This window comes from Octodon degus, unplaced genomic scaffold (assembly GCF_000260255.1).
Source record: "Octodon degus isolate 3935 unplaced genomic scaffold, OctDeg1.0 scaffold00289, whole genome shotgun sequence".
Taxonomy (NCBI): domain Eukaryota; kingdom Metazoa; phylum Chordata; class Mammalia; order Rodentia; family Octodontidae; genus Octodon; species Octodon degus.
This window is the reverse complement of record NW_004524865.1, coordinates 772,487-788,361: the sequence shown is the minus strand read 5'-3', so window position 1 is coordinate 788,361 and position 15,875 is coordinate 772,487. Positions and strand designations below refer to the sequence as shown.

General features: G+C 37.9%; 1 protein-coding gene across 6 annotated transcripts in view; it reads right to left on the bottom strand.

The window, feature by feature from the left end:
• Positions 1 to 15,875, bottom strand: part of Cd226 (CD226 molecule) — a 103,773-nt gene that overhangs the window by 83,952 nt on the left and 3,946 nt on the right. For 3 of the 6 annotated variants that reach the window (XM_023707425.1, XM_023707427.1, XM_023707426.1), the window contains 2 exons: positions 3,737 to 4,087; positions 1,857 to 2,195 (listed from right to left, as the gene is read on the bottom strand). In XM_023707425.1, the coding sequence (XP_023563193.1) occupies positions 1,857 to 2,195; positions 3,737 to 3,782 (385 nt within the window). In that variant the 5' untranslated portion in view covers positions 3,783 to 4,087. Of the gene's footprint in view, positions 1 to 1,856; positions 2,196 to 3,736; positions 4,088 to 14,442; positions 14,685 to 15,875 lie in introns of all 6 variants that reach the window. The other 3 variants (XM_023707424.1, XM_023707429.1, XM_023707428.1) reach the window with 2 other exon arrangements.

Below are 15,875 nucleotides of genomic sequence, written 5' to 3'. Positions count from 1 at the left end.
TGTGTTAATTATTGAAACTGTCCTACCAATTTGGTTTGAAACTGTCTCATTGCTATTTGTTTCTCAATAAAATTATGGGAAAAAATTAAAATAAAATAAAAAAGGGCCAGGAGATGGAGAACTCTCTTCTCCTAACCTCAAAAAAAAAAAAAAAAAAAAAGTAAGAATTACAAATCTGGACTGCAAAAATATAAAAACATTCACAAAGCTTTTCACACATGACACAAAATCCTCCCTTCATGCAGTAACAATCACTACAATTAAGCTCCATTTTTCTACCTTAAACTTTTGGATAAGGTCTGTCTACTAACCTGTTTTAGTTTGGTTGCCCTTTGATAGATATCAGAGTACCTGACCCATGACTGAAATTGCAAGGCCTCTTACCACACAGGGCAGAAGGAAAAAGGCTTCCTGATCCATCCTTGAAGCATCAAGTCACATGTAGAATGACTTACTCAATTTATAACACTAAAAACTCATGAGCAGCACTTACCAGGTGCCTGAACATAAAACAAATGAGTTCTTGACTTTCAGATAAAATAGAGACTTTAATAGATGTTTAATTAAAGATATTTTATTCATTGATGTGCTGTTTAGCCACATACACAAAGTTAATCTCAACTATATGTGAAAAGAAAAGTAAGGTACACGTGAAGAAATTTGTCTTACTAGCCTGGTCATTTGCTAGTCCTCAAATAATGCTGCAATTTACATTTAGAATTATTTAAAAATAAACCACTTTATCAGATGTCATATAATAGTCTTTTATGTATACTTGGAGTATAGTCTGAATACTAGACAAAAACTGTCAGTTCAAAAATTCCCTCTTGAGTTTGTTTCTGATATCCTAAAATGTCATCATTAGTCATTATGTATCAGAGGCATACAAGATAATAGTAATAATATCTATTAATTATAATAATAGTAATAATATCTATTAATATCTATCAATTATCGTATCAATTAATTATAATTAAATTCATATTATCTATTAATTATTCTCTATTAATTATAATTATAATATTATAATATCTATTATTATAATCTATTAATTATAATTATTATAGCATACTATGTATTCTCTAATGACTGTACTAAGCCATTTAAATACATTACCCATGAACTATTCAACAAAGAACATTATACTATCAAATTCACATACCATAAAGGAATCTAAGATTCAGAGCGACTGAGCCACTAACACAAGATTATATGGAAAGTAATATTTATAAAATCCTACTTTTATCAAAATACCATACCCATTCAATATGGTCTCTACAAGAATGACCACACCACAGTCCCTGGGACATATAGCAGAAAATACTTCACAGATTCATTACACTCTTTCTGATATGCTAATGAATAGTTTCCAATAAGAGTCCTCTCTCACCAAATGTGGATGAAATGAAAGATGGAGCCATTCCCTGAAGCCTGCTTCAGACTAACTAATAATCAAATTAAGAAAGAACCCTGAACTTCCCTGGGTTGTAGCTGGTACTGAGTGCATGGCAAAGGGAATGGTACTCATCCCTGGGAGAAAGCACTGAAAGGGGGTAGCTAGTTCCTGACTCCACATGGAGCCAACATCAATTTAATTTGGGCTTATGTCACCACAAAGACAATATAAGACATGCACTTCTCCCCTGAGCCTTCAAAGTTGCGAGCTAACTCCAGTCAGGAATGACAGCACATTCAGAAAAATGAAATGACATTACAGTGATTCTCCTCTGAACATCATGAAATCTGGAAATGGAATTGGGAAAAGTCACCACAATAGGATATAGCATTTTTGTCATTTGTGCCTCACAGAGTTAAATATTGTAGGTGGACGAAAAGAAAACAAAACTTTTCCTTACCTGACTGAACCACCTGTACCGTCTTTGTCCAAGATCCGAGTGGAAAAGCATGGAGCAAGCAGGTATACGTGCCCACATCAGCTTCAGAGGCATTAGTAAAGGAAAGGCTCATGTCATTGCCAGTCATTGTTGAGTTTAAAAAGTGAACCCTATTTTCATAGGGTTTCTTTATTGCCAAACCAAACTTGGGGTTGAATACAGCCATGGACTCTTTCTCCTCACCCATGGTCTTCAACCACTCTGCCTGGGTTAAATTTCCCATCAAGGGATACACACATTCTAGAGTCATATTCTCTGCAAGCCTGACAGTTGTGTCAAAAAATGTCTCTTCACATAGAGCTGAAACACACAACAGCACACAACTCAGTTAGACTTGATGATGGAAACAATAAGTATCTTAAGGTAACACCATAGTACATCAACATCGTAGTGAAGACTCAGTTTTTCTCTGCTGATAATTAGCATTTGAGTAACTTCAAGTTTTTCTGATCAAGAGAGACCTTGTCTCAAAAATTTTCTGCATATTGCAGTAAGACCAAAAGCAGAGCTAACTTTTCAAACAAATTTGTAAGAGATTACCTTTGTAAATTCAAAGACCCAATCAGAAAATGGGCATTGTAAATGAATATACACTTCTCAGATGAAGAAATGCAAATGGCGAAGAAACATATTAAAAATATTCAACATCATTGGCCATTCTAGAGATACAAATTAAAACACTGACATACCATTTCACCTCAGAAAGAATGGCTATCATCAAAAAGTCAACCAATAACAAATGTTGGGAATGTGGGGGAAAAGGAACCCTTCTCCACGGCTGGTTGGGCATATAGACAGGTATAACCACTATGGAAATCAGTGTGGACATTCTTCCTAAAAGTAGGATTAGAGGTCCTGTTAAACCCGTAATTCCCCTTGTGGGTATTTTCCCAGAATAATTCAAAACATCATACTACAGCAATATATGTGCACCCATGTTTATAGAAGTGCAATTTGTCATAGCTAAATCTTGGAAACAACCACATGCCCATCAACCAAAGAATGGATAAAAAGAAAGATGTGGGTTTTTTTTATATACTGAAGTATTATTCAGATATAAAAGTATAAGCTTGAAGCTTTAAAAAAAAAAAGAAACTATTTCCTATAGGGTCTTGCTACACAGTTCAGATTTGTAGTATCCTCCTGTCTCAGCCTCCCCTGTACTAGGATTACAGGTGTACGCCACCATGCCTGTTTGGGGGCTGGTATGGTATGCCTGAGGCTCAAGGGCCATTACTGCATGGGATATGGGCATCGCACTCAGGTCCTTGTGCTTGCCAGGCAGGTGCTTATTCTACTGAGCTATCTCCCCAGCTCAAACTTGAGGCTTTTGTATATAAATGGATTGCAACAAGAGACCATACTCATAAGTAAAATAAATCAGACCCACACATGCAAACATCATATTTTCTCACTGATGAAAGAACCTGAAAGAGTCAATAAAATCTGAAAGGTACCATAGATACTGTGAAAGAGAAAGAACACGTTGGAAGGAAAAACCTGAGATGATGAAAAGGGCAAAAGAAAGCAAGAAGCAAGGGCAAATATGTGTTTATACGTGTATATACAGTATAGCTTGGATAATTATACTGATGATTTCCGCTAGTCTATTGAAAGGAGCAGTTAATACTTAATTTTTCCTCTTCTTTTAAATTTCTTATAACTTTTTAAACCAATTTTGCATGCTTATATCCGGTCATCTAAACAACTACTTTGAAGACAACATTATGTAATATAACAACAATTGTTTAATTTCTATTATTTTGTTTAGTCAAGTTCTGTATCATTCCTTTTTTACTATTTTTATTCTCTTTAAAAAATCAAAAACGATAAAAGAGTACCTAGGTATACTTGAAGAATAGCCAAAAGGAGAGCAAGGAAATCCATCTGCAGAAAACTTCCAGGAGCTGCTCTATTAAAAAAATAGTAACTTGTACAACACTACACATGCGCTGGCCTGGCACAATGCACCATTTCCTTCCTCCTTGATGCTATCAGCTGTGGCTTCCTTTTCTGAAGTGTGAACACAGGAAAAAGGTTTGAGTTGCCAAGGCGGGCTTGCTCTCACACGATGTGCAGTTTGATTACTTCTCTCTCAGAGGAAGAGCTTATTTTCAAGGTCTCATTTTCTGCAGAGATTCATCCATTCAATAAACACCTGCTGAGTGTCTTCTCCAGACGAAAACTCTGCTCTAAGCAAGGGGGATATGACAACACGTTAAAAAAAGTAAAATAATGCTGACCTCTTCCACCATGAAACTTACATTCTAGTAGGAGACAGAAACACAAATAATCAATAACTATATAAATATATACATTTATATAGGTGCATATGACTATATAAATATGTATAATAAGTTAAAGGTCTAAATCCATAAGGAAAAGTAAAGCAGGAAATCAAGCCGAGGGAGGGGTTCATTGCATCCCTTTTGGACAGGAGCTCCAGGGTGTCTCTACTGAGAACTTGAAAGCAGAGCAGAGACTGAAAGTCAGTGGCAGGCACCAGGTGGCTTTGGAGATGGCATCTCTGCCCTAAACTGTTGCTGCCTTGAGCTGGTCTGCATCTAACACCTTATTCAGCTCAAAGGTTTACATCGGTGATGACGAACAGACAAGGGAAGGGTGTCCAAATACAGAGAACAGTGGCCAGGAGCTGCAAAATAGACCACCATGCTTCAGGGTCCCCCCCGCCAACTTTTTATTTTAAAATAAATATAGAGTCAAAAGCAGTTACAAGTTCCTTGAGGTCCTGTGCACCCTTATGACTTCTCCTATGAAAAGAACACAGAGCAACAGAATAGTACAACTGGACATATATAAGAATAAGTTCATATTTTTGAAAGCTATTTGTTCACTGTAGAAAATGGACTGAATGGGAAAAAGTGAATATATATCTGCATTGAAAAAAGTGATCTCATCTATTAAGTCATAATTACAAGAGTTCTGCTTGACACCAAGAAAATGTTATAAAATCTGAGTTAAGTCAAGAGAGTAACTCCTCCTTACTGGCTTGCTTTGTACCTACTATGTCCTGCCTCGGCTCTTTGTCCCTAGCACACTCACACACATGCTAACGTGCGATTCATGCATGAGCGTGCCTCCACACACACGCGTGAAGCTGCACACACTCAGTCACAGAAAATACAAACACACTCATGCACGTTCATAGTCACATGCATTCTCACATGCTCACATTCCATACATGCATGTTTTCTCGTATGTTCACATGTACATGCACAACACATTCCTCACAAACATGCACATACTTACACTATATACATATGCACATTTTCACACACACACACACACACACACACACACATTACACCCAAAGGAATGATGTAAGAGAGAGAGCAGGGCCAACAAACCATGAAGTATTATTTAAAGTTTTACAGAAAAGTCTTCTAAGTTGGTATGGTTTCTCACCTGATATAGGAACAACAACAGATGCAGAACAGACAAACATACAGGTAAACATATGATTGTAATATTTATTTTAAGAAGAAAAATGAGGATGTGTTGGGATACTAGAGTAACCTGGGCTGACAGACAAGCAGTAACCTACTTTAGGCAGGGTGGTCAGGATAGGCTCCCCTGGAAATCGCCTGTGTGCTGGGGCCTGCAGGCTGAGGAAGCTGTCGACAGGTGCAAGGAGAAGCAACACAGGTAGGTAGGATAGCGGGGACATCACGCTGGAGATGCAGGAAGCTTTACAGGGTCCACAGTGGAGCAGTGGACAAGGTGCGAGAACAGGAAGTGGCAGCTCAGACTGTGTAGGGAGGTGGAGTGAGATTGCTTTTGCCCCTATAGACTTCCTAATATGACTCTATGAGCAATAAGAGTACCAGAATGATTTCAGTCACTAGGAAAATGTGAGCAATTAAAGCTCCGGATCTGATTTAAATTACTAGGAAGTAACTGAACATTGCTCATTTCCCTTCCATACCTGACTTTGTTTGAGTTCTCACTCCTCCCCACACCACAGGATATTGAGAATCTGAGCTGGCCCCTGCCTGCTATGACTGCCCTGAGAATTAGAAAAAGCAACCAAGGCCTGAAGTCACCCGATCAGAGAGAAGGGAATTATTTACACCTCACTTAAAAATCTTGTTTTCCTCCCTTCATGCACACAGGAAACAACGTTACCCCAGTTTCTGCAGTTGTCCATCCCAAAGGAAAATAGCATGAGAGTGACAGAGACGGGATTAACCTGAGGTCTCAGATGACAGCACTGCACTTCTGAAGCCATCAATTGTGGAGTTTGGGAATATTGTGTGATATAAGAAATTTCCATATTTTATAAACCACTCAAAAATATTCTGGAGGTTTGATCCCCAGGCCTGCTGTGCCAGCCCTGCCCCCAGGGCATGCTGAGCCGCTATTGAGACTGGGCGTGGTGGTGCACACCTGTAATCCCAGCTCTTGGGAGGCTGTAAACAGGTGGATCACTATGAGTCCAATTTAGTAGTGAGACCCTGAACACCCTGTAGATCCTTCCCTAAAATACAAAAAAAAAAAAAAAAAAAAAAAATTCTGTAATCTACATCTATATATGTCTCAATTGGTGCAATTATTCTGACTGCATGATGAAGATAAGATTGGAAAAGTTACTAAATGCTCAGGACACTATTACCATAAGGTAAGTTGGACTAGGACGGTTTCTAGAGACATGAAGATAAATGAATCCATTGCCAGAAGAGCATCTATTACCACCTAAATACGTAAGGGACACTTTTAATTCCTGAGTCATAGGCAGGGTCTAATCAGGAAAACAGACCCAATGATTGAATAAGGTGTAGTTCATAAGAGAAATCACTAGAAAAATTAACAGATAAGAGAAAAGAAAGCGAGAGAGAGAGAAAAAGAGAGAGAGAGACAGACAGAGAGACAGAGAGACAGTGGCAGCAATTAAAGAGGTACAAGAAAAATCAATTTCTGCTTTTAAGTGAGAGGATCCAGGAAGAGCCAGGACTGCCCATTAGGGTTAAGAATGGGTGCTTAGAGATACTGGAAAAGTCAAGAAATGAGTATATCATGGAAAGAAAACAAATGATAGAAAAGGAAACAGATGCTCAGAGAATTGACATGAAGTACACTAAAGGGAAACCCACAGCTAACGAGATACTCAGTGGGGAATGTCACCCTGGGATGAGGACCAAGACAAGACTATCTGCTTTCACTGATACTATTCATATTTAGTGAAGATTCATCCAGAGCATCAGGCAAGAAAGACATTGAAACCGTGAAAACTTGCAAAGGAAGAAGTAAAACTATTCCTATTCAGCTATGACATGATTTTGCATATTAAAAATTTTATTTATTTATTTATTTATTTATTTTTGTATTTTAGGAAAGGGTCTACAGGGTGTTCAGGGTCTCACTATTTATAAAAACTTTTAATATATACCAAAAACCAATAAATAAATTCAACAGTTACAGGATGGAAGATCAACACATGAAAATCTGTTATGTTCCTATATGCTTAATAACAACACACATTAGAAAAAAATTCCATTTATAATAATACTCAAAAGAATAAAATACCTAGGAATAAACTGAACCAAAGATGTGAAAGACTTCACATCAACAGTGAAAAAATATTGCTAAAAGAAATCAAGAGGATTTAATATGGATACAGTATGTATTTCCTAAATGCCTTAGACATTTTATGTTCATGAACTGGAAAATCTAACATTGTTAAGATTCCCGTGTTTTTGAGAGGAGCCTATACATTTGAGGTGATATGATACTTACCAACATTTCAATGCCCATTGTATTTAGAAATAGAAAAGCTGGTCCTTAAATTCATGTACCTTTGTAAAGGGTCATTAATAGCCAAAATAATCCTGAATATAAAAAGTTGGGCTACTGGACTCTTTTAGAATATTTTGCTGAGTTTACACACCTATAATATTAAATAATGGAACTTAGAAAAAATGGGGTATACAGATGAATGTCCATTTTGCATCTGTGTATTCAAAGTGGTTAGGATAGATACATAGTTGCATTCTCTTAATGAATAGAATGATTTGTTCTAATGGTGTTTGTAAATAGGATCTCAAGTCCGCATCTTGTATAGCAATTAACCACTAAGAAGAATATATGCAGTGTGTTATTTGTTGAATCTGTACTTCTGATTTGATTTGAAACTGTCTCATTGCTATCTGTTTATTAATAAAATCTTGAAAAAAAAAAGTTGGGGAATTCACCTTTGCTCATTTCAAAACATGATACAATTTTAATAATTGCAACAGTGCAGTACTAGCATTAGATAGACATAGAAATTAATGGAATATAGATGACAATGGAAAAAATAGATCTATACACCTATAGATATATAGTCAATTGGTCATCAACAAGGTGTCAAGACAATTCAATGGGGAAAAATAGTCATGTCTACAAATGTGCTAGGACAACTGGATAGGCACATGCAGAAGAATGAAGCTGAGTTCTTCTCACTCATCATATGCAAAATTTATCTGTAGATGGGTTGGCTTAAGTATAAGAGCAAACTCTACAAAAATCTTAGAAGAAAATGTAGACTAAATCTTGATGACTTGGGAATTTGTTATGGATTCATAGATATAACACATAAAGTATTGGCAAGAAAAGAAAAATCAGTTGGACTTCATCAAGATTACACTATTTGTGCATCAAAGGACAGTTTCAAGAAACTAAAATAACAATCTATACAATGGGAAAAAATACTTGCAAAACAAATATCTGATTAGGGCCTAAAATTCAGAATGGAAAAACTCTTGCATTTCAATAACAAAAACAAAGAACCAAAGTTAAAAATGAATAAAGTACTTGAGTAGACATTTCTACAAAGCAAATATACAAATGGACAGCAACCACATGAAATAATACTAATATCAGTAATTGTTAGGATAATATAAACTACTGGTATGGATATATATATCCATACAATTATCTTAGCTATATATAGCTAAGATAATTGTACTCTAATTTCTATTGGTTCACTGAAAGGAACAGTTAATGCTTAATGTTTTTACCAATTTGGCATGTTTATATCTGGGAACTCACTTAGGTGGGCATGAGGTGGGACAAAGCTATGGTCAACCAATGAGATTACAAACACTATTGCTCAGGTAAAATTGATTAAATCCAGTACCAAATAAGGAAGTGAGTCTCTTAGCAAGTGCTCATGAATACAGGACAGGGTATCTTCATATTGGGGGTTGGGTTAGTGACTAATTTGGGCTCTTTCAAGGTGATTGATACTTATTTAGAATATCAATCCCTGAAGTCCTCTGGACCTTATGCGTATCATCTTTATGGGAAGTCATTACTGTCTTCTTTATAAAAATCATTTTTTACTGTATTCATAATCAATTCTGTTGATATGATTATTTGGCCCTTATATTGTTTGGATTTGTCTTCTCCAGACTCAAAACTATATGTCTACCCAAGATGAAAATGCCTTGTGTCTATTGATGGCCTTTATATAGAACATCTGGAGAGTGTCTTTGACTACCAGTTCACAACTATGACCCATTTCAGCCTGAAGAAGCCAAAGCAGTCATCGTCCATGGTTCCTTTATAGCAGTTCAGGTTACTTCTTCAGAGAGGGGAATGTTGTAGGCAGCTAAATCAGATAGAAATATTATAGGCAGTCAGGTAGAGCCAAGCCCTCAAAGTGACAAGACGAAAGCCAAGGTGATTTTGCAACTTAGAAGAGACAGCATTCCAATATGGAGCCATATCTCAAGACAGAAGAGGAAATAAATACAGCTACATACTTCTCTAGGGATAAATAACTACTTTGAAGACAACAATGTTCAATATAACAACCATTTTTGAATTCCTATCATGTTTCATTTGTTTTTGTTTTTGTTTTTTTGCAGAAAGAGAATTTATTTTTTTTCCAAAACTGATTAGTAGGACAGTTTCAATAATTAATACATTGCATATTGTTGTCTTCTTAGTGCTTATTATTGTACAAGATGCAGACATGATATCCTGTCCACAAACACTATTAGTACAATCTTTCTACTCATTGAATTAAGAGAAAGTAGCTGTATATCTATCCTATTTTGAGTATACAGATGCAAAATACAATTCAGTTGTATCCCCTTTTTTGTTTAGTTTTGTCAGAGATGAGTATCCCATTGTCATTTAAATATTGTAGGTGAATAAATTCATCAAAATGTTCCAATATAGTCCAGTAGTCCATAATAGTAGTGGGTTTTCCATAGAACTGGCAATATCAGAAGTTGTTGACTTGAGCCTTTTATAATTCAGCCTGTTAATATGGCTTTACTTTGTACACTTTGTTTTTACACTTTTCGGCTGGATGGTTAAGACCAAGATAAAGCAAGACCTATATAACAAGAAATGTGACTTTTGTACCTGCTGAGGTCAGTCAAATCACTTCAGGATTTACCCTGAAACCCTGTACTGCTGTTTGTAGATCCTTTGTCAGTGTTAGCCATGTGGATGAGTCACAGACATTGCTTAGCCAATTTGCTCTCTGTGAAAGCCTGAGAGGATGTTTTCTCTCCATGTGATTCTCCTTAGGCACACTGTCCATCATCAATCACTTTCCTCTGTGGCCCCATGATCTCCTTGATCAGAAAATTTGGGACACTACTGAGTTACATGATGTTACAGTACAGGTTCTCCTATGTCCTGAGTCCTCACTGACCTTGAAAGGCTAGGGCCAAAATGTTGGCTGTCCTTGCAGCCCTTCTTTTTCTCTAATTTTTGGTCTGCAAACTTAGGTTATTAACCCTTCAGAGGAGAAGCTTTCATCTTATTTTTTGAAATTCTGTATAGTTTCTAATTTTTCTAATTATTTTTTGGGCTGCCTGGCTGGCAAGTGCAAGGACTCAGGTTCGATCCCTAGTACCTCATGTCATGGCAGCCCCAGGTGCCCAACCAGCCACCAAAACTGGGCATGGTGGTACATGCTGATAATCCCAGAGCTGAGAAGGCTGAGACAGAAGGATCACTACAAGTCCAAGATACGTAGCAAGACCTTTTATCAAATAAATAAAAGATTAAAAATATTATGCTTTATTCTCTCTAAAATAAATAAAATAAAATAATACTACCCCCATTGCATGTCAACATGAAGATAACAATATGCAATGTAAAAACCACTGCTGATTTCCTATCATCTTGTTTTGAAATTCTGTATAATTTTTTAATTTTTTAAATTTTTTATTCTCTTTAAAATAAAAAAGATTAAAAAATTCAAAATAGAAAATAATCATGTTATGGAGAAATTGGAACAGTTGTATTTTGTTTTGCTTTGTTTTATTGCGGTTCCAGGTATCAAACTCTGGACCTTGCTCTTGCCAGGCAGGTGCTTGTGCCACTGAGCTGCATTCCCCAGCCCAAAACTGGAACCTTTGTACACTGCTGGTAGAAATGTAAAATGGTTCAGCTGTTGTGGAAAACAGTTTGCCAATTCCTCAAAAATTTAATAGCAAGGGCTGGCCAGATAACTCAGCAAACTAAAGCTCCTAGTTAGGCAGATGCCGGGGCTGGGGGTCAAGTCCTGGCATGATGTGTGGGCCCTGCTCCTCGGGCGAGCTGAGAGGGTGGCTGAGACTGGGCGTGTTGCATGCATCTTCAATCCCCGTGCTTGGGAGGCTGAAAACAGGAGGATCACTATGAGTCCCATCTGTGTAGGGAGACTCTGTAGACACTGTCCTAAATACATTTTTTTAAAAAAAAATTTAATGGGATTATCATATGATCCAGTAGTTTTACTTATTTCAGTTCCTAAGGAACTGGAAGTAAATATAGTACAAAGCAGAACAAAACCCTTCTCTTCAGGTACTACTACCTTCATAGCACAATGAGTCACATGAACCAGAAAGAGGAAACAGCCCAAATGTCAGCTGATAGCTGAATGGATGAGCGGATTCAGTATATCCAGATGAGGGAATATTCAGCCTTAAAAGGGAATGAAGTTCCATTCACATTACAGTGTGAATGAAACTTGAAAATACTGCATTGAAAGAAAGCAGACACCGAAGGTCAAACATGGTGGCATCTCTTCCCTATGAAATATCCATAAGTTAAACTACAACAATGCAGGCAGCTTGGTAGCTTCGAGGGAGCAGTGCAGATGGGAATGTGTGTGACTTTGGAAGAGACAAAATTTTGTTGCAGCATAATGAAACCATTCTGAACTTCATAAAGGTGATAGCTGCAGATTTTTTTTTTTTTTTTTTTTTTTTTTTTTTGTGGAACCAGGGATTCAACTCAGGCCCTTGTGCTCGCCAGGGAAGCACTTATTCCACTGAGCCATCTCCCTGGCCCCCTGCAGAATGTTATATATGTACTAAGTGCTGCTATATCATACTCTTCAAAATGTTAATTTTGTGTAACATAAATTTCACCTTTAAAAATAACTGCTGGTGACTAGCAAGGGGACACCTTCCAGGTGCAGAAGGCTCCACATTCCACGGTTGCCCAGGTATGTATTGATACTGCTTGATCCCCCCCATCACCCCAGTCCCCAGATACACACTGAGGCCCATTGTGCACTTAAGCACTGAGCCCAGTGATTCATTTTACATAACATGCTCACAATAATAGCTGGAAAAAAATAATGCAAATGGACTAGGCTGCCAGAGAAAAATCTAAGACATAAAAGTCATTCAATGCTTACAAAATGCTCTTTAAGTGTGTGTGTGTGTGTGTGTGTGTGTGTGTGTGTGTGGCCAGCTGTATATGTGTGCATGTATTTGTGAGTACACTTAGGAAAAGAAAGAGGTCAAGGTTGGGTAAAATGTGGTAGAGGAACAGGTAGAAGAAGGGTAAGAGAAAGAAAAATCTATGGCATTACCTAGATATAAATAAAGAGCAGAACAAAAGATAAATAATAGGAAGTGAGGGCATGGATGTTTCTCCAATAGGAAGGGATTGAGAAGTATAAGAAAGGAAGGCGAAGGGGATTGGAAAAAGGATTTAAAATGTATTATATATATGTACCAACTCGATGCAAGAAATGTGAACATATTTACTGTAAACATACACTAAGAAAAAGTTTTAGGAATTGAAGAGGAACACAAGAAATAAATTAGATGTAGTAGAGTGCCCGTTACTCCCTGAAGCTCCCCCAAACAGGCCATAAAGGTACCTCCTCCCCTAGGAGTAAGCTGTCTGGTGTGTGGGAGGAATTTCCAGACAGGGTCCTAATTAAGACTAACTCTCCAGTCCCTTCATACCCAAGGCATCCAATACTGAGTTAGCCGAGAGATGAAGAGAATTTAAGTCCTCTTGGGTTGTGCAACTGACTCATAGGAAAGGCACAGAAAGACTTTTGGCTGAAGGTGAAGTTCCTCTGTTACAAGTGTGCTAAGGATGAGCACCATTTATCAACATCTAACCAAAGACAAATAGAGAATGCACTTGAGCTATTTTTGCTGTATCACAATCATCTTTCTTTTTGCATGATTTATGAAGGGGTTTTGGCTTTGAAGTTGTTTTTTTTTTCCTAATAGGCCTGTCTGTTTAAAAAAACTTTGTCCTCAAAGGAGCTATAAATCAAAATATTACTGGATTTCTCTACTATTTAAGAAGTCTCTACTACCTGTATGAACTTGATTCCATCTCATGAGTTTGTCTCTGAATTCAGTCATCTGGTGACCTGCCTGACCATGTTCAGACACACTGTTTTCTATCTGCACACAAAGAAACTTATCTTTTCAGTTTCATTGCTTCTGCTATCTATAATCTCTTCTTTCTAAACTAGGTTGCTGTTCTCTGTCCCAATGAATCAGCAAAGAACAATCTTCCTGAGAAGGCACACTGAGTGTCCCCTCCACCAAGGTACTCTTAGGAGTTCAGGCAATCCAGACCTACCCCCAGGGGTTACACAATCTCTCAACGACCAATAAAACCCCTTTCCCTCCCAATCAGGGTCTGTAGATTGTGTTCAGCAAGGATTCTCTAAGACTGAGTCCTAGAATATGCCCCACAGGCCATACCCAGCCCCTTGTCTGATTCTGTGACTCCTTTTCCCAAAGCAAAGTTGTTCTCTCTTGTTTATTTTCTGAAGCTGCTTTCGTGTTGAGCACTTTTGCTTTATGGCAGACATGATTTGGCTTGCAAACCCATAAATATTAGCTGTGTAACCCTGAACAAAAAATATTTTCCAAAACTTACATAATATAATAATTCTTTGCATAGTCTACATTTGTTAAAGTTTGTTGTTACTGAGTTTTTCTTGAAAGAAAAAAAATTAAACCTAGTTGTGCAGACACTAAATCAACTAAATTTTTATATCCCCAAGAACTATACTATCAGATTTATAGTGTCACTCTTCTAGAAGCAGCCTGAGAAAGAAACTTAAGTAGCACCTTTATAGTAAAAATACATCCTTCATTAAAGGCACAGAGTTAGAGAGCATCAATGACTCAACTAATCATAGATGTTCCCAGTAGACCTCTTTTTCTGCTGTATCTCTATCATGTAGGTTTACCAGCAGATCCCATGCTTTCTCATACTAGTAATTTATACCATGACATTGGCCACATTCAGTCTTTTTTCTGGGAAGTTTACTAACCTTGATATGTGAGGTGCTGCTTGCTCCAACTCTTCGTGCAGCTCTGCGTGTCATTTGGGGCTTTCTGCTTATGTGGCCTCTTCGCAAACCTCACCCAGGTCATTGGCCAATTCCCTTCTGTGCTGGTCCATTACCACAAGGCTTTCCTCCCCCTGGGGACTGTCTCTTATTCTGTTCTGGAACTCTTGTCTCCCCCAGAGCGTCTTTGGATAGTGCCTGGAGTACAAGAAGTCTCCCTAACCCTGGAAAATCTTAACATTTCAACTTCTCAGACTGGTTCTGTTTCACTGTTACTTCCTTAATCTCTACATGTTGGAAGGATTCACTTCATAATCTATTCTAACTCTAAATTGAAACTACCAGTGTTTTCATTCCTGTGTATTTTCTACCAATCAAAGCACTTTGTGTAAAGTAGTCTCTTAAGCTCAGGAAGCTTTCTAATCTCTACCCAAATCTAACCATATTTCAGTCTTACCTTGTAGACTCTCTCTGTCTCTCTGTCTTTCTCTCTGTCTCTGTCTCTCTCTCTTCTATCTCACTTTAAAAATACCATAGTTTCTTAGCTGTATGGGAGGACAGAAAAGTTGCTTTTAATTATTCATTTGTATATTAGGTTAAGGAGGTTCCCTCTTGGTTAAACCACGTTGAAGTATTGTGGGTTAGACGTGAGTCCATGCAATTCATAGACCCCTATGAAGGAAGAACTGCATTTGACAGAAGAGAAAAGGATTCTGGGGTGAAATTCCTCTGTGCAGAACATTGTGCCTGTGGGTGCAGGGCTGGCCTTTGCTGCTGCTAGTCCATCTGTTCATGTCTGAAGGCACATCACTAAGGAGGGAAGGCAGTGCTGCCCAGAAGCACTACTTTCTTCAAGGAATGCAGCTCAGCACCTGAGGCTGCCATTGGCAAGCGCAGGATGCTGTGGAAGAAATAAGATAGGGCAAGGCATTTTGCAGGCTCTGGGGACAGCTAAAGACACCCAAAAATGTACACCAGTACTTCACTTCACTTTCCCCACTGAGTATGAGACCACCAGAAAGCTGTGACCACAGATGTGTATTAAATCATTCTACCTGCCTTCTTTCCATCCATATAAAAGGAAGACACTGCTCTTGGGGGGGAGGGGCAGATAGCTTTGTTGCTCTCTACCTGCCTGCAGCCAGGTATTAAAATGTGTGCCCAGTTGATATTACAACAGCCCGTCGTGTTGTCTCTTGCCTCTAGTTCATTTGACTTAGTGTGGCCCAAAGGTAGACTTCGAAAGCACCCTCCTGACTCATGTCATCCCTTTCAATGCTTTACTGTAATTAAGAAAAACAACTCAAGCTTAGTTTTGACTTATGGGGCCATCGTGATTGACCCCTGCCATTTTCTCTAGTCCTGCATCACATTTGCTTATGCCTAGCCTAGACTTTAGAGTCACCAAATATATA